The sequence below is a fragment of the Pundamilia nyererei genome, unplaced genomic scaffold, assembly GCF_000239375.1.
Source record: "Pundamilia nyererei isolate P.nyererei 1_Seehausen unplaced genomic scaffold, PunNye1.0 scaffold00056, whole genome shotgun sequence".
NCBI lineage: Eukaryota > Metazoa > Chordata > Actinopteri > Cichliformes > Cichlidae > Pundamilia > Pundamilia nyererei.
The window spans coordinates 1,197,987-1,216,240 of record NW_005187457.1 but is presented as its reverse complement, the minus strand read 5'-3'; the positions used below and the strand labels follow the sequence as shown (position 1 = coordinate 1,216,240).

Sequence of the window (18,254 nt, the reverse complement as noted above, 5' to 3'; positions counted from 1 at the left end):
AGGCATAAATCAGCTTCATGTAAATTAGATAGGAGTGTGGTTGCTGGGTTAAACTTTTGCCTGTTTGAAGCAGAACACTGTTAGCATTTTTATTGCTATCTAAGAGCAATAACAGGTGTCCTTCCATTCATTTTTCCAACCACTTATCCAGCTGAAGCCTGTTCCAGCCTAAGCATGCATGGCACCTGCCCATTACAGGTCTAACACCAAATGACATCACTGCTTGGTGCTTTAAATATAACAGAAAATCTAGTTGTGGCCTGTCATTAATGATGTCAGTTCCTTTTTCTTTTCACCTGGTGCGTAAAAGACCAGTGGTGAGTCTCATTTACTCCATCAGGTTTCCTTGGATTTCACTTTGCTGTAGATGAATTCTAACATTTTCAAGCCATCTAATGAATGTCCACAGCAACCTTATTTGAACTGGAAACTCTAGATTTTGCTCTGCATGTGAGACTCACACCTGCACATTCATGGAATAAACTGGGTAGCAGCTCACACTGGGTACCAAGCGAACCTTCATCAGATCAGTTTGTAAAGGTATACCCATCATTATGTTAAATATCTTTACACTGGCCAAATGTAAAAATAGTAATAATACCATTTGTATGCTTGTCTGTTTGAGGGCAGTGAAAAATTAATTTCTTATTGGCAGGTTTCATATCATACTCGGTGCCTTGGGGCTTGTGTGATAGGTTAAATAAATAGCACTGATTGTGCTATTATAATGTAGTTTTCTCATGGGACATCTTTAGGTCCTGGCATTCGTATTGTGGGTGTTGCTTTTACATATATAACCCACCCAAATGCATGCTATGCTAAAAATAGGAAACATAATAAAGCCAAGCCTCCAGCCTCCCCACATCCCAGTGGGGTCCCACTCTGCAACCCACGGTACCCAGAGAATTTGTTTTCAACAGCCTGTGCCAGACACCCTGAGAGACCCTTCATTCATGCCCCAACAAGTGACAAGTGACAAGTGAGAGCTGTTTTGGAAGCACCAGTCGTGTAGACAAAGGAGGCAAAGACAGCATACAAGCAGTGATATTTAAATAGTGAGGATTACTCAGAAGTCTACAGGCTGATATACCGAGCCCAAACTCATAATCATGAGAGAAAAACAGCTCAATCTGCAGATGCAGGTTCAAGGTCAGTCTAAAAAAGAGTTTGTATCATCACATGAAGAGGACAGATGATGAGACCCTCTCATTCAAACTATTTAATAAAAATATCAACATTCAGGGTTTTTTTTTTTTCAGCCGCCCTCCAGGAATAAATTGAATTTTACACAAACATAAAAAAAATGCATCCAAATGCTCGCGTGGGATCTTTCACCAAGCATCGAAACACATGACTACTGTTAAATTAAATGGATTTTACATGCCGGTTGATAAATAAATGCCTCTCCAGTGTGTGCAATAATGTCTGCATGTGTGTGGGTGTGTTTTTGTCTTTCAACCCATCATGAAGCATAGCGGCTGTAACAAAAAGCCCAAACGCTTCAGCCAGCATGTAATAACAAAGCTAAGCTGTGGAGAGTTCTGCTCCGTCCCCAGAGAGGTAGGAGGAGGGTGGGGGTGTGCACACAATGAAGAGCTGGATGACGCAGCTGAGAAAGGAAAGGGAGGGATGCATGGAGCAGAATCCTGAACAAGGAGAGGAGGAAGAGGAGGCGGTGGAGAGAGGGAGCGTAGGCAGAATGCGTGGGACGGAGATGGTGCATAATAAGCTTTCTAGGGTTTTCTCCTGCTCTCCTCTTTACTTTCTTCACTTTTTTTGGTTTGACCGACTTATTCGTTCCCATCATCCTTCTCCCTGTCTGCCTGGCTCTCTTGCTATTATTGGTTTCTTGTTTTCTTTTATCTTTTTTAAAAATATATTTTCGCTCAAATGTCTCATTTTGTTGCACAAGCGTATGTGCTTATTCTTAAGCTTCAGAGATAGATCATCCAAGCTTGTATTTTCAAGCAGGTGTTTCATATTCTTCAGAGAGCGGTTATATTCATATCGAAACACCTTTTTCTTGTATAATTGCAAGAAAAAGGAAATTATTACAATAAAACTGATAATGTCACTGTTCCTTTTTTGTTTTTTTTCACTGGGTAATTCACAAAACAACACTGTAGTAGTGAAACCTGTTTTTTCAGCTTCATGGCTGTCTAACACACCGCCAGGGTCTGCTCAGGCAATATTATTTCACACTTATCAGCTTTTGGCATCACATTTGTTTAGCCACATATAATAAGTGAGAAGGAGAAGACTCGTCTAATCGTGAGCAAAGAGTAACCCGATGAGTCATCGGCATCGCTCGCACATTCGAATGATGCCTGGAGCCGCTCTGTTAAAAGGCAATCTGGTGAGAGGGAGAAAGGCGGGGTGAAAGCGTGGGTGGAGGGGGAACAGAGGAGCAGGTGATGGTGGCGGTGGTGATGAAGGGGAGCGATGAGGTAGGAGGGAGGGAGGAAGAGACGGGGTTTTCCTCTTAGCACCATCCCTGAATACTGAGCATCTCCCTGACAGGCTTCTTATGTTGGTGAGAGAGCAGGCAGGGAGGTTGAGGGAATTGTGGTGGCCAATATGTGTTCATTCATGTGTGTAAGGTAATTGTGCAGCGAGTGGGTGGATGTGTGAAGCAAGGGCACAAAGTAAGGAACGCTATTTGCTGTCACTGTTTGTGGTTCTAGATGGTAAGTTTGTGTTTGTGGACGAAAAGTTACTGCACCAGTTTGAAACAAACTGTGACAGCTGAAACATCTCATAGCATCTTTTTTCACATGTTGTAGTCTGTCAGTCTGCTAGACATCCCAGTGACAAAGAATCAACAGGTTTCCATGATAATATCAAACCCAGCTTCGTGTTTACACAGCAAGAATGAAAAATAAGTCACAGAAGCAAGAGGCACAGTCCTCTGCACACAAGGTCACAAGTTATTTCCCCACAGCAGCGCCTGCGTCTATCTGAAGGCATTTAAGTTCAGTGTACACCCACTGGCCATTTTATTAGTTACCCCCTGCAGGTACCGGACTGGCTGCCTTAATTCTTGGTCGCACAGATTCAAGAAAGTGCTGGAAAGATTTCTCAGAGATTTTGGTCCATGTTGACATGATAGCATCACACAGTTGCTGCAGATTTGTTGGCAGCACATGATGCAAATTTCCTGTTCCATCACATCCCAGTGGTGCTCTACTGGATTGAGATCTGGTGATATGTGAAGACTATTTGAGTACCGTGAACTCACTGTTGTGTTCAGGAAACCAGTTTGGTATGATTATAGGTTTCTGATGTGTCATGCTGCTGGTAGCATGCATCATGCGATGAGCCCACTGTGGTCATAAAAGGACACAGTCAACTCAGGTATGCTGTGGTGTTTAGACAACACTCAGTTGGTACTAAGGGGCCCAGCTAATGTTTTCCCAATCTCCTATTGTCCAACTTTGATGAGGTCATGCAAATTGTAGTCTCAGTTTCCTATATGTAGTGGCACCCAGTGTGTTCTTCTTCTGCTTTCTGTGTGCTGGTCTTTCAGAGATGCTCTTTTGCAAACCTTGGTTGTAATGAGTGGTTTGAAGCAGTCTGTCCATTCTTTTCTGATCACAAGGCTTTTTTGCCCAGAGAACTGACAATCACTTCTTTTCACCATTCTGCTTGGTTTGAGCTTCAGGAGGTCGTCTTGATCATGTCTACATGCCTAAATGCACTGAGTTGCTACTATGTGATTGGCAAAGTAAAAAGTAGAGTGTAGAGTAAATGACATAGTAGTGCATTTCAAAGTCAAAGAGCTAACACTGAACTTCTCGATTAGTTTTTAGACTGCTTTGGATGAACTGTCCCACTTTGCCTAGCTGATTATGAATTTTGTTCATTCTGCAAAATGTGAAACAATCATTTAGTACTGTACATGAAGACACTACAAATGCATAATTGTTTGTTTTTTTCCCTTGGTGGCTGGTGACTTGGCATAAATTTGGAAATGGATACTCCATTTGAACAACCTCAAAGGATGTTTCATTGGATTAGCCACACTGCATCGAAGATGAAGTGTCTACACCTACGGAAGGAAACCCCGAAATGTCTGGCTCAGTGAATGGCTCAAATATAAGGTGGTAAGCTTTAGGATGATGCAAAAGAGTGAAAAAAGCACAGAGGAGTGGCAGTCAGAGACCAAAGCTGTCTCCCTCTTTCAGAGCAGATTAATGTCAGACTCCCCAAAGCTTCACATTCACCTCCCACTTTTTACTGAATGAATGTCACTTTTTATAGTCTGTGCTTTTCTCCCTGCTGTCTGTCACTATAAAGCACAAAGTGATGTGTATTAAATCAACACACTGACAGTTACTTGACTAAGGACTGTACATTATGAAAATTGTATTTTTCCACGAGGACAAATGACATGAAACAATCTTGCTTAAGGGAGGAAAACACAGACTACAGTCACACTGGTTCTCAGTTTATTATTGCTTTGACTGGTTATTTTCTTCTGTGTTTATTTAAAGTGATGGTATTATATCTACTGCAGTACTTGTAGAACATTTTAATCATGAGAATATGACTGTCTGCACTCATATAGCCCCTGACTTGTTATTTCTTCATGCCTCTTAAGATGCATGCCTACTGAAGCAGGGAACTGGGAGCCTGTTTGCTCTTCTCCCTGCAGTTTCCTCCACCTCAGCCAGCAACACTGTGCAGTTTGCTTTACTTTGACTGTGATACATGGTTTGATTGGTGGGTTGGCGGAATCCCAAACTTTGACAAGATAATTTGTGACTTCTGCTCTGACCAGCTTGTACAGGATGAGACAGACTTTGCATTAATCTGGATCGCTCTTTTTTCATCACTTCCCAGTCTTATAAGTTCACCGGAGGTTTCCTTAAAGTTAACCCCAACCTCAAAAATGTATGCAGAGCCATGCTTTTCCTCCAGCAGTACTTGCAATGGTTAGTTGTCATGTGGTTTTAATTAAGATTGCAACAGAAAAAAACAAAACTATAATATTAAAATATTATGGCACTATTTTGTTTTTGTGGCGTCAGTCCATGAAAGGTCATCTGGTGAGCATGACTGAAACATCTCAACAGTTATTAGATTATTTTTTTGAGAATTCTTCTACTGTGCTGTTGTGGATGAATCACAGATGCACTTCTGGCCTGAACTTACTTAATAGAGCAGCACTTGTAAACACAAAGGTGCAATTTAGAAGCATTGGACACGAAATGGCCTTTAACCTGCCAGTTTCCTGGTCCATAATCTAACTAATGTCCGATCAGGCCAGTGTGAGAATATTGCAGTTAGTAGCCCCTTTGTTTTTCATCTGTCCTGCTTCCAACATGGTCTGCACAGAATATTTCCACCGGTCATCATGCATATCAATGAAACTACCTCTTGAAAATATTCAGAAGTGATCCTCTCCACTGTTTGGAAATCATGTGTGGAAGCAGCTCTACTCTGCTCATTCCTTTTGTTGCACCATGAGGTAGACATTTAGGGTTTTGAATGGACATATCAGTAACAGATCAACTATTGCGATCTCTCAACTTTGTTATTCTGTACCGTCAGTATGTTTCTAACATGCTGTGTGGGCTACGTGTTGAGTTGTGATCAACTTTTGTGTCTTCCACCCAACCACCAAGCAGTGGGACAGATTTCTTTTTGTATTTTACTGATCCGTTTCCAGTCTACGTTGTATATCAGAAGGACAGATTATAAGGTGTGAAGAGGAAGGCAGCCATTTGAAAAGTTCCCTTTGTAGATCACAGAGAGGATTTGGCTTTACTCCCCAATTATTTGGAGGAAGTGATAAGAAGAGGCAAGAAATCAATATGAGCCTAAGCAACAGGGAAAAAAACATGAAATGAGATTCATGAGAGGGAACCTTATCTGCAATCCTTTCCCATGCCTTGATTAACAACCATTCCCTAGAAATGAGGCACGCTATAACCAATTTTGCTTCATTCATTTATTCACAGATTGGAAAACAAGCCTAAAATAACACTTTTTGAAAATTATTTGGTCCCTCAAGGCTCAATAGATTCGGATCATCAAAAGCAAAGTTGTTAAGAAAATGTATCTTTTCTTTTTTCCTTTGAGAAAATAAGCAGTTTACTAACAAGCAAGAAATACAGAAATACTTCTACTTTCAAAGAGATAAATTCCACAAAATCTCATTGTTTACAGCATCCTAGAATGACTCTTAAATCCCATAAAATACAAAATCTCTAGTCACACCAGTGCTTTGACTTCTGCATTAAACAACTGAGCATTAAATATGGACTGGATCGGTACCATTAGTCTGAGAAAACATGAAGATTTGCACTAAAATTTGAACTCATGCAGACCAACACATTGCTATGCATCAACGCATTTGTCAGGCTACTGGTTAGTATACAAACACCATTTACCACAGTGTCCCCAGTTATATAATATCTGCCTAAACCTAATAAAGGATATTGATACAGTCTAGATATTGTGATATTGTGCTTGTATACACAGCAAACTGTAATATTTGTACAGATGCACTGATTTCAGTTCAATCCTTATGGCCGTTTTCTTTTGTGGCTGCTGTTGTCTCAAACTGACTCACGTTTGAGACATTTTGGCTTTTTGGGGGGCGTTTTGTGGAAAACATAGCGGTTTTCCTCTTTAAGATTAACTGTCAGGATGGGATGAATAATTATCAGCATGGAGGTGTCATTTCCATCCTAACTGAAAGGGGGATTTGTTGATATTTTCTTCCCTTCCTACTAACTAGCACCAACATAGGAAGAACAATAATTGATGGCACAAAATTGCTCCAGGGGATTGTGGTTTTAATTGTGACATAATTGTTCAGTGTGTGTGTGTGTGTAGGGTGGGTGGTTGGGTGGGGGGAAGACAAGAGCAATTAAAAAAACACTAGGCTCCCTATTCTTTATTTGAGTTCATCTCCTTTATTCTCAGTCACTGTTCTTGTAATAGGAAACTCAGCCTGTGCCTCAGAGTCCACTTAGGAGACTCCTGTCACACAGAGGAGAAAGATCTAATTTGGGCAGACTGTAAAGGAGCATCATCATCATCATCCACCCAAACAAACAGAGGAGGATAATGTTGTCTGCTCAGATATTTCCCTTCAGTCCTTTCAACTGCCTGCATGGCACCAACCTCAAAGAAGGGAGTAAAGGAAGACGGGGCACGCGAGGAGGACTCCCCGTTTCCTTGTACGATTAATATTCAACACCATCATCTACAGTGTTCCCTTTTATGCATATTCTGCATTGAATTCTCTGCCTAAAAAGCTTAATCTGATGATGTTTTTTTTTTTTTGTTTAATTTAGACACAACTACAGCTTGTTTTTTATTGCAAAAAAAGCTAAATAAGAGAGAGAAAAAGTCGACTTAAACACAGACACTTTGTTCTGATAGTTTTATAACCTTTCAGGAAGCCATAAAACCCCCGAGGGAGGAATCTGCTGCACTGTCAACTTTCTCAAGAAAATTAGAGGAGGAGGGGGGGCAGAAATTAGAATGTCATATGTTGACAAATAAAGCTTGTTTTGTAAGCATGAGAGAACATGCCTGCCTGATTAATTCAGTTGTAGCTTCATATCTAATAGCTTTTATGTAATTTCTCTTATCATGGCTTTAAACACAACTCTGGCTCTGTTCTCATTCTTAGTGCAGTGATGCCCAAAGTAATAAAAGTCATAGCTGATGGATCTTTGACTGATGAAGAATCATTGCACCAGAGTGCTGGATCTTGTCTAGTCTGATAGTTCTTCCTGTTGGCAGGCAGGACGTCTCATTTTTAAACCTGCCGCACTGTCAGTTTTTTCGCTGTCATCTAAGCAAGCTAGACATACAAAAATATATTACTGCTCATTAAACAAAAAGTTACAAGTAAACAAGAAATGTGTCACAAAGCCGAGAAGCATTTTCAATCACACAGTTGGTGATAGAGGATGTCCTCAATTTGACCTTTTCTGTCATCCGGTCAACCAACAGGCTGGACACCACTGATCTAAACAACCACTCTGAATAACTCCATGTAGCGTAGCGTCTTCCTTATTTGGGTCAATCTTTTTAAAGGAACTAAGCCTACTAAACTAATTTAACTTTTTTAAAGGGTCTGTGTTGCCCTGCAATAGGCCACATCAAGATAATTTATGATTCATATAGTTTTATTATGATGTTCTAAGCAATCTTTGAATTCACAACTATGTTTTTACTACAGTATTTACTCTCACAGCACTGGTAGGTAACTGTTTTGTCCACTTCACTAGCCTTCTACTTGTCTAATAGCACCTGGTTTCACAGTGGATCAAGGAGTACAGAGGCCATAGCAGCTCTCAGCTTGATTTACTTTTACTGGAGAGCAGAGACAGAAAGACAGCAAAAGAGGCATAAAGAGAATACACACACAAAGAAACACTTAATGAGGAAGCAGTTATTTCTAAAATTGTATGATTTTTGATATGTTGATGTTAGTGAGCTGTAAAATGGGAAGACTCAACAGCTTTGTAATGCTGACACTTGCAGGGAGAGAGTGGATACATTTCTGGTGGATCAGCTGTATCTACGGTTATCTGGGAATTGGTGTTTAATTGAAACTGAAGCAAGACAAACCAAACAGAAAGAAATGAGTGTATTAGCAGACAGGAGGTTGATGAGGAGGACGATTGGAGCCCTGCTACACTGGGCTGTGGTCCGGAGAAGCGTGTGTGGCTGTCACGGTCACACACTCTGTAGCCGTGTCCTTGGTCCTGCGAAGGCCCGTGTACAACCTCTCATCCAGGTTAGCACTCAGTTTGTCTGTTAGCTCTGCTGTGATGGTTTGTGGACCGTATCCCGACGAGTCGAGCAGCTGACGTGAACGCTCATCTGGGGGTTCAGAGGGGTGGCTAGACTGTCTGCTGTCATCCTGAGGGTCAGGCAGCTCAGTCAGTCCTCCGTCTTTCTCTGAAATGGAGGGATGAAGAGGCGAAGGGGAAGAGGTTGTGTGGTCCTCAGTGTCTCTGACAGGGGCGCCCTGCACCTTTTCTCCATCCTCAGATGTTGTGAGCTCTACCTTTGGAGTTTCAGGTGTGCTGCTGGTCCCATCGCTCGTCTCCTCGTCAGGAGCACTGACGATGCGGGGCAGCGTACTGTGGTAGCTTGTGTCCAGGGGATAGTTTACACTGTCACCCCTCCGTAGAGGCGTCCGCTGTCTCTCAAAGGAGGACTGGAAGTGTCTGACACCAGGATCGCTCCACTGCTTGTGGCGCTGCCACTGCTTGCGTAGGTGGATTCGGGACCGGTGCTTTCTTAGTGGGGACTCCTGCTGATCAAACTGAGGGTCATGGCGGAGAAACTCATGGAAGAGCGCATCTGTCTTCTCATCTATGCTGTAGTCTCGGCGGTGCAGGGTTAAATGCTGAGGTGGAAGCTGTGCAGCTTCTCGAGGAGAGAGCACATGACCATATGGAAACCACCCCAGTGAACCAGCACCTGTTTCGGTGGAAACTCCTCCACTGGCACCCAACAACAACTCATCTTCAGGCTCCTCCTCGAAGAGATGAGATTCAAAACTCTCACCTATCGTGCCAGTTCGCCCTGCATTGGTGAAATGATGCCTTTTCTCGTGGGCTGTTCTGTCTTTGGGGCTGCTGGTGATGCTGCTGCTCCCAAACAGTCGCAGATCTTCCGGACCTCGAGACGGAGCCTCTATCGACGCGTAGCCGCTGTCCATCTGCAGTAATTTACGAGTCCCCGTTTCTCCATCATTGCTCCCTCGCTCTGAGTCTGTGCTTTTCTGTTTCTTCTTTTTTGACTCCTTCACCTCCATCTTCTCATCCATATAGACAAAGAAGTCCTTGTCATCCTCCCCACACTCTCCCTCATCCCCTAAATCCTGGGATGGGTAGCTGGGGAGACCTCTTTCTGTGTCTGTTCGTCCACCAAGTGAACACACACTGTCAGCATCACTGCAGACTGAGTTCCTGTCATTGTTGCTGCTCTGGTCAGAGGCTGCGTACTGTTCGAGAGTTGCACGTAATGTCCAGATGTCTCTGTAAAGTGACTGGGAATCCTGGGGATCAATGGGGTCGGATTGGTTTGCACTTTCCCTTCTAGCCAAGGACAGCGTTTCCTCTTGGGGATCAGGGGACAGGCCAATCACCCCTGGTCCTCCATGGCTGCAGCTGGGCTCCACCATCACCTCTACCTCTACCCTGCAGTATCCACACAGGGATGGAGAGATGAGATAAAATGAAAAGAAATAAAGAGACGAGGAAGAAGAGAAACAAAGAGACATGCAACACAAGTGTCAGTGAGCATTTACCTAAATAGGATGTTAATCTGAGACATGGTTGTGTTCACAGAGCACAGAATGATTATCATGACTTGCAATGGTTGCAGCTGCATGTCTCTAAAGTGATCTTAGCTGAACAGCTGAAACTGCTTAAACTCTGGAAAGGTGCTTTCATCTTAGGGCAGGGAATTTTAATAAACGTAATGCACGGAGCATAACATGACCTGAGGAAATGAGCATAAGAATCATTGCATTTCTTTGTTCACAGAAATGGATTTTATTTTCAGCAATAAAACAAATGTACACCAAAAACATTGATTTGTTTCATATTCAGTGTAAGAAAATAAATAGTTATGTAAGAAAATATGTATGAGCATTAGCAGTTTTTGTTGCGTAACATAAAACCCTAAAAAAACCTGCACTGCTATAATTGCAAACTTATATTATAATCGTACTTTTGAAAACATCATTACATCATCAAGTCAGCAATGAAATGGTTTCGTGTGCCTGTTATAAACCCCACGTCCCAATTCTCCGCAAGGAATCCTCTCCATGTGGCTCAAACTGATGGCATTGTTTGAAAAGACAGATCAGACTTTGGTTACAGAGTATTCACACTTAACTCTGCATTGTCTGATATCATCTAATTACGGATCATAGAAAAACAATTAGTCTAAAAAAAGACAAGATGATAAGTTACAGTTTTATTTAGTTTAGGAACTTTTGTGTTAACGCACTGTGGTGGAGAATTAGGACTTTGAGTTGTAAATTACTACAAGTAGTTAGCACAGGTTTTCTTGCTGAAATAAAGAAATGAGTGCAAGGCAGCAAAGCAGTGGACGGGATGAATGGCAAGGGAATTAAAGATACCTGCCGAGGGAGGGGGGTGGTGTCGAAGGAGGCGAGAGGAGGCATGTGGTGGGCTGGCTAGGGCGATAGGTGACGTCATGGGTGCGGGCAATGTATTGGATGAGGTCTATATGATGTGCATCGTTGTCATCCTGGTCCATGCTCTCACTGGCGGCCCGCTGGCGCTGGAACTGTCTCCTCTTTGGAGAGCCTGGCTCGCATCACACATGAAGAAAGAGCTGTGAGTTATAGGTGTATGACAGCAGGAGTGAAGTAACATTTAATTCAGCAGAAAGCTTCTATTAACTGCGGAGAAGATTTTGTGATGTTTTTTTTTTTTTTTTAGGTCACTTGGTATGACAGAAGAGGCGCGTGCAGACAAGTGTGTATATAGAATAAGGAGGATCGGTGTGGAGGATTTACTCAGGGGTTCAAATTGATTTGGAACAACCAATCTTTGCGTCACTGAGCCATCTGTCTATTATGCTTGTGTGTACATCTCCACCTCAGTCAAAAGGCAGCTCACAGTTGGTTGCTAAAGCCTGCTGCTTAACCATTGTATGTTTACCAAGAGAGAAAGCTGGCACAAATACTTCACACACAAATAAACCAAAAAAAATAAAAGTCCAGAACCAGGAAGAACTATTTGTACTTCCTTGCTGCACTGGTACTGATTTTTCTCAAAAAGAATATCACAGAGATACCATCCATTACCTCTGGTGTCCAGACTCGATGCTCTCTGGCTGCTGTCCAGCTTCCATTTCTTGATCTTGAAGTAGGGACTGGCCCCCTCTAGACTAGCATGGCGCCGCAGTTTAGTAAGGAACTGCAACACGGGCCTCTGGCCTGCACCGCCACCAGCAGGAGAGGCACCGCTCCCCAGCACTGCTGATTCTCCCACACTGACACTGCTGCCTCTGCCCCGAGGCCCCACTCCCATCATTTCAATCTGAGCAGAGAAAAACATAGTCAAAGAGAAAACCTGCCAAGAGTAGTAGTCTGTGTAAAATCCTATCCGACAGTGATGTTCCTTGTTTACCCATCAGCCATCATTCTTGCTGGTCCTCCCTCATGCTACGTGACCCTCTAATGTCTGTGTGGATGACTCACTTGTTGACTGGCTTGTGGGTGTAAAGACTGACTGACTTAAGAAAATGTATCACTCTACAAATGACTAAATATTCATTCCACAAACTCCATGTTGACCTAGATTCTAAACTAATGCCTTGTTTACTTTTTTCATCGCACGACCTCTTACAAATCATTTATATGCATGCTCAGCATCTCGAAGGCCTTTGGATTTATGTATCTTTACTGTGTGGCTCCTCAGCAATAAAAATGTTGTGTGACACCATCCTTTGTACAACAACATATTAACAAGGTGATGTAAAATAATATATATTGATATATTTCACTCACAGAAGTGGAGCTTGGCTCTTTGGTGCTGTCCACCACAGAGTTGAGAGCATCTCCAGGGAGGGCACAGCTTGGACTGACACTTAGGCTGGTCAACGCTGTTTGTGGCAAGGGACACAGCATTGGCTGCAGGAAAGCACAAATAAAACTAGACTTTGTTATCTTATGCATAACTGCTGTGCATTTACATTCTTTTAGAAAAGTTTATTTTTTGTGTTAAAGTAACAAATATCAATTAATTTCAAGGACAGATTTCCTTCTAGGCTGTCATCCCAGCTTTACCTAAATGGAAAATTAATGCTGGGTCTGTTGAAATGATCCCTGAACCCTATGTTTGGACTCATTAGGTTGCCGGATTTTCTTGACCTGACCCAAATAAAAGATGTTTTAATTGGCCCTGGTGAATACTAATGACTATTGTTACATCAGTACGAATGGCAGGTCAAGGCTGTCACCTGGAAGATGGAAAGGGCTGACTTAGCAACAGGGCGCGTTGTCATCGTGATGGTGTTCTCCGCAGAGTCGCACTCGTGGATGGTGACTATCTTGAGGGCCGGAGGAGGTATGTGGAGGTTTGTGAGCCGGGCATTCTTCAGATGATGAAAGTCACCCTCCGTCAGAGTGTACCTGAGGTGGAGAACGCTGAGTTACTAAAAAACTGTAAATTGCTGCAAGATGAGACATGAGTTGCATGAATTCTTCATGAGTGTTGAATCATGAAGCTTATCTTTGTATAAGAGGGAAACGACCAAGGGGAGATATTTGACTTCAAACCCATTAGAACTACCATGATTTCTAGATTTAGGCTTAAAGAAAAATTAGTATTTTAGAGTCGGAGCTTTAAGGGAAAAGTAGGGCAGTGAAGTAATAACAAAGGGTGAGAGCTTTTTGTGTCCGAAGCATACATAATGCAGACTGATTTTATTCTGAACTCTAAAGTAACAAACGCATGTGGGACACAGTAAAAGGTTTAGATACTTTGAGCTCACAAAGAATTAAGCACTGGCGTGAACCTACATCAGTGAGTGGTGAATGCCGATTCAACAACACAGAGATTTGCAAATGTGGGCTGCTTTGTTTGTGTTGGCTTTCTAACCTGCGGCCTTTCTCCTGGGTTTTCTTGCCGTGGTCGAAGAGTGCAGCCTCATTGAAGGAGACGCGACGGCCTGTGGGGCCCGTGGAGAGGAAACGCTCTGTTTCTTGGTCATGAGAACTGGCCATGGACAGGCAGTCTGACTCATCCACCCTGATGGTGATTTCTGCCCAGAATGAAGGAAGAGGAGAACGATAATTACATAAATAGCAAGAGCACAAGGACAAAACAATAGAAGAATAAAAGTAAGTGTGTGAGCTCAGCTGTAATGCTGGTCTGTCAGTCAGTGAATAAACTCCACTAGTACAAAGTGAAATATGGAAATACCATTTATGGATCCCACTGACTTTGGTGTGTTTTACTCCAATCTGACTAACAGGATACAGCTTTAATTCATTCACTGAAAATTGCTCTCTACCTAAGATGGGCCGATGCCAAACTTTGTAAGAATCATGCTCCCCAGAGGAAGTTCCCACTTTCATCTCCTGTTTTTTTAGACCTCTGTGAAATGTGTCAGTGTGGTTTTGTGTCTCAGCAGTTATTTTAATGGATTGCCTTCAAATTTTGCAAAAGCATTCATGTCCTCCCTGGGATGAATTACATAGACTCGTGTGCTGGGTTCATGTAACGAGCGGTGTTTAATATTACATTAGGATGAATACACAGCATATTACAGCGCTGAAGAAAACGTGTCTGATTCAAGTCCCCATGGGTACCTCTCTTCCTACTCGTTTCCTCTATTGCACTGTGTAATAAAACTATAAAATGCCCCCCAAATACTGGAAAACTAAATGCACTGCAAAAGTAGTGTGGTACAAAACACATGCTGCCTCTAATATATCTTGTTCACTTGACACAGATAGCATTCACTGGTAACACAATGTCAAAATGTGTTCCTGGAATTGCACACCCATTTCAGCTAATTGGGATGAGATCACAATATTTTAATGGAATAGACATTACACATTTGTGCTGACGTGATAAAAATATCCATGCCATCATCCCATCTCTCCAGTTCACAGCTTCCCCATCTCCATTACTTCTCCCTCACTCACTTACTCGCCTCTTTCTCTCCTGTCTCCTTCTCTAGCCCTCCCTCACACTTCTCCTTCCTTTTTTTAGTTCTTTTTTCTCTTACCATGGGTGGGCTGAGACTCCTCCAAGTAGGTGTTGTTGGTTTTCTCAGGGTCATTGCTGGCCCTGGGGCACACAAAAACATTCAGATCAATGCAGTGACATGATTACCCCTGAAGTCTGTCTTTCATCTGATGGACCCCGCTGATGCAGGCAGGCACTCTGGACACCACAGAACAAGGCCTTATGATCAGTGTTACTATCTGACCTTCAGCTTAGTCAAAATAATGCACCTGGGGCCACATGCGTGGCAGTCTGTGGTGATACACTTAAAACTGTGTCTTTGCACGAAAGCAGAAATGTTGCATTTTTTTTGTCAGACTTATGAAACTGCACTTATGCGTGGCCTTCCTTTATACAAGTCCATCACCATAAATGGTCACGTGTGCACAAGCCTCGCTCCGTCCTTATCCATGGAAGGTTGTAAACACTCATGATGTAAAAGCGCTGTTTCCACTGCAGATTATTAGACGAAGGCTAATAAGACAACTGCAAAGAAGAAGCATATTTTCACCAAATGTAAAATTCAGAGAAAAGTCCCTGTGTTATATTAGGTGGTCCCAGTTCTGCTATCACAAATAGAACAAAGTTCTGAAAGGAGAAAAGTAATGCAAGTTGTCAACTCAGTAAGTTCAAAAAAAAGGGGAAAAAAAATGAATTTTTCTGAGACTACAGAGATCCTTCATCCTTATGCTCAACAATTTTCTACAGAAGCAGCTATTTAAAATATGTACAGTTTATCCCTCCAATAAATAAATAAATAAGAACCTCACAGAATTTATTACATACTGCATTCTTCACATTAACATTTGTTAATGGTACATTTTAATTGTTGAAATAGAGGTATGTGTCTGAACAGGTGTAAATTAAAAATGCCTGCTCTGTGTATGTTAAATGTAACATATTATGGCTTACCTCATTTTGTCACAATTATGCTGTTACAATGGCTGCTCATATTAAACAATAAGCATCTGTTCATGTGCAAGTAAACCCTGTGCACCAAATTCTCAGGCTGCTCCATCCCCTCTGTTTCTGACAGTTTTCTCTTTCTTGGCTCTGTGTGATGTTGGTCAGAGTAGATATACTTAATATGGTCAACCAAAGCACATAGCTCTGGCCGTGACTACAGAAGTGAAACACTCTGTTTGTAAGGGTCATCCAATCAGAAACAAGGTAGCTCAAAGGGATGAGGAAGCTAAAGCAGCTAATTTCAGACAGATGATCAAGTAAGAAGCTGCTCCAAGACACATTATAAGACAAATGAGGACTATTGAGAACTACTCTAGAAGAGTCCAAGAATTTAAATGTTGAGTGGGAATTTAGCATAATAGTTTTTTTCTGCTTCCCTTATGGTAAATGGTAAATGGCCTGCATTTGTATAGCGCTTTACTCAGTCCCTAAGGATCCCAAAGCGCTTTACACTACATTCAGTCATTCACCCATTCACACACACATTCACACACTGGCAATGGCAAGCTACATTGTAGCCACAGCTGCCCTGGGGCGCACTGACAGAGTGCCCCTTTCATGGAAATATTACACATTTCCATGAAAGGATTGATACTGTTTCAAAAACATATATATGTACTTCTTTTATAAATAACAGTGCTGGAGTGGGAAGATGCGTACGCATGGTTTTGTGTGGAGGACAGAAAAACTGCGATTCCAGTCAAATCTGATGCAAGCTGCTTAAAATGGTGTTTTTTGGTCCCAAAATATGTTTTTTAACAATGTTTTTCTCCTTGGAAGTTATACTCCATCATCATTGCTGTTGCAAAGTTCTTTCAGTGTCACGCCTCTCACTTGAGTCACTGTTACATTTATACATTGAGTTCTTGTGCTTTATTAATACACTTGCATGTGAACAGCTTACAAATTCAGCGATCAAAGAACTATCAGAATAAGTTATTAGGACTGAAGGTCCACTGTGCTTTTTTTATAAATGGCCTGCTCGGGTGTGTAATCAATGAAGGCCTAAATCATTGCCAGTAACTTGATAACCTTCAGAGCCAGGGGACTTCTTGAACTGATAAAGCATGATGCTTTATTGGATTGTACACTTACACTCATCTTTAAGGACATAGAGGAGATGCACAATAAAGGTCATTTTGTTTAGCAGATAGTGTCTATTACTCTATAAGCATATCTTTATGCAGCCCTTTTTTGTTTTAACAGCTTATAATTTTTGTTTTTAGTAGCTTATAATCCTCCACAGTGCTGCTTAAATCCCATACACAGGGTCTAGTTGATGAGGCAGAAAAAAGAAACTGAAAGCTGTTCCAGAGTGGTGCAGAGATACAAGTTGTATGTGTGCGTGTGTGTGTTTATGTTGGTGGGTGTATGTTGGTGTGCATTGTGTGGGTGTGAAGTGACTTAAGGGAATTTTCTTTCCACTCAGATCTGTGCTTCTCCTTGTCTTTCATTTCCTCTGTGGCTCCTCCTTTCCCGTTCAGGGTATGCCCGTGAGTTTGTGTGTACATATTCTCAGCGGTGCACACACAGCACTCGTTTGAAACGCAAGATTAATCACTGCCGATGGCGGCTATGAAATCTTATTACACTCATCATTTGTACTGGTCTGTCCGATTCTCCTTTTGCGCTCTCTCCCAGGCTTTTCACGCCTCAGCCTCTGAGCTCTTTGTTTATCTGCATCTAGGTGCTGTGCACTCATGTATTCAAGTATACGTGATAATGTGTGCTGCTGTAGAGATGGACAAAAAGTCTCGAGGGTCAGCCATCTTGCTGTACAATAAACACGCAAAATAAATAAGCATGAATATTGAATGTCTTTCCACTAAGGTGTTCTCATAGCAGCCTCATGGGAGTCTCAACACTCAAATGGAAGACATCGTATAATGAGTTGTTCTGCTTTAACATGCTGAGATGTCACAGTAGGGCAACATTTATTTTCTTACCACCTACTGCAATATAGCTTTTTTGTGTTACAAAGATGCTTTCATTTGTTTGATGTCTCACTTTTTGCCTGTTAATGACGTCACAGTGAAGAACTGGATAATATTACAGGATGCTGTTAGCGTCATTTGCAATAAGCTTTATCTATTATGCATGTATACAGATTTGATAGAAGAACTGGTTTGTCTCGAAATAGCAGTTGCATGAAAGCATGAGAGCAGTCTCTGTGAACAAAATACTTTTCTGCTGCTCGGTAAAACAACACCTGTGCACCTGAATCTTTTTTCTTTTCTTTTCTTTTTTTCTTTTTTCTGTTGATTTCAAGTTTTTGGAAATTTTCAAGGATGTAGAGTTTGGTATTGTTGCTTGGTGCTAACAGTGACAACAGCAACAGCCTAAAATATTATAATAAAATTTAAACTCAAAATAACCACAGGTGAATCAAACGCACTGAGATACAGTGTGGGCATCACAAGCCTTATAAGGTTATTAGTTCATAGATAGATAGATAGATAGATAGATAGATAGATAGATAGATAGATAGATAGATAGATAGATAGATAGATAGATAGATAGATAGATAGATAGATA

General features: G+C 41.8%; 1 protein-coding gene across 4 annotated transcripts in view; it reads right to left on the bottom strand.

Annotated features, from left to right (window-relative positions):
- Positions 1-5,953: 5,953 nt before the first annotated feature.
- The window catches only part of cbarpb (CACN subunit beta associated regulatory protein b), a 15,868-nt gene continuing 3,567 nt past the window's right edge, over positions 5,954-18,254 (bottom strand). For all 4 annotated transcript variants that reach the window (XM_005734019.1, XM_005734021.1, XM_005734020.1 and 1 more), the window contains 7 exons: positions 14,755-14,816; positions 13,620-13,782; positions 12,979-13,150; positions 12,527-12,649; positions 11,822-12,056; positions 11,129-11,318; positions 5,954-10,178 (listed from right to left, as the gene is read on the bottom strand). In XM_005734019.1, coding sequence (XP_005734076.1) covers positions 8,660-10,178; positions 11,129-11,318; positions 11,822-12,056; positions 12,527-12,649; positions 12,979-13,150; positions 13,620-13,782; positions 14,755-14,816 — 2,464 coding nt within the window. In that variant the 3' untranslated portion in view covers positions 5,954-8,659. The remainder of the gene's footprint in view (positions 10,179-11,128; positions 11,319-11,821; positions 12,057-12,526; positions 12,650-12,978; positions 13,151-13,619; positions 13,783-14,754; positions 14,817-18,254) is intronic.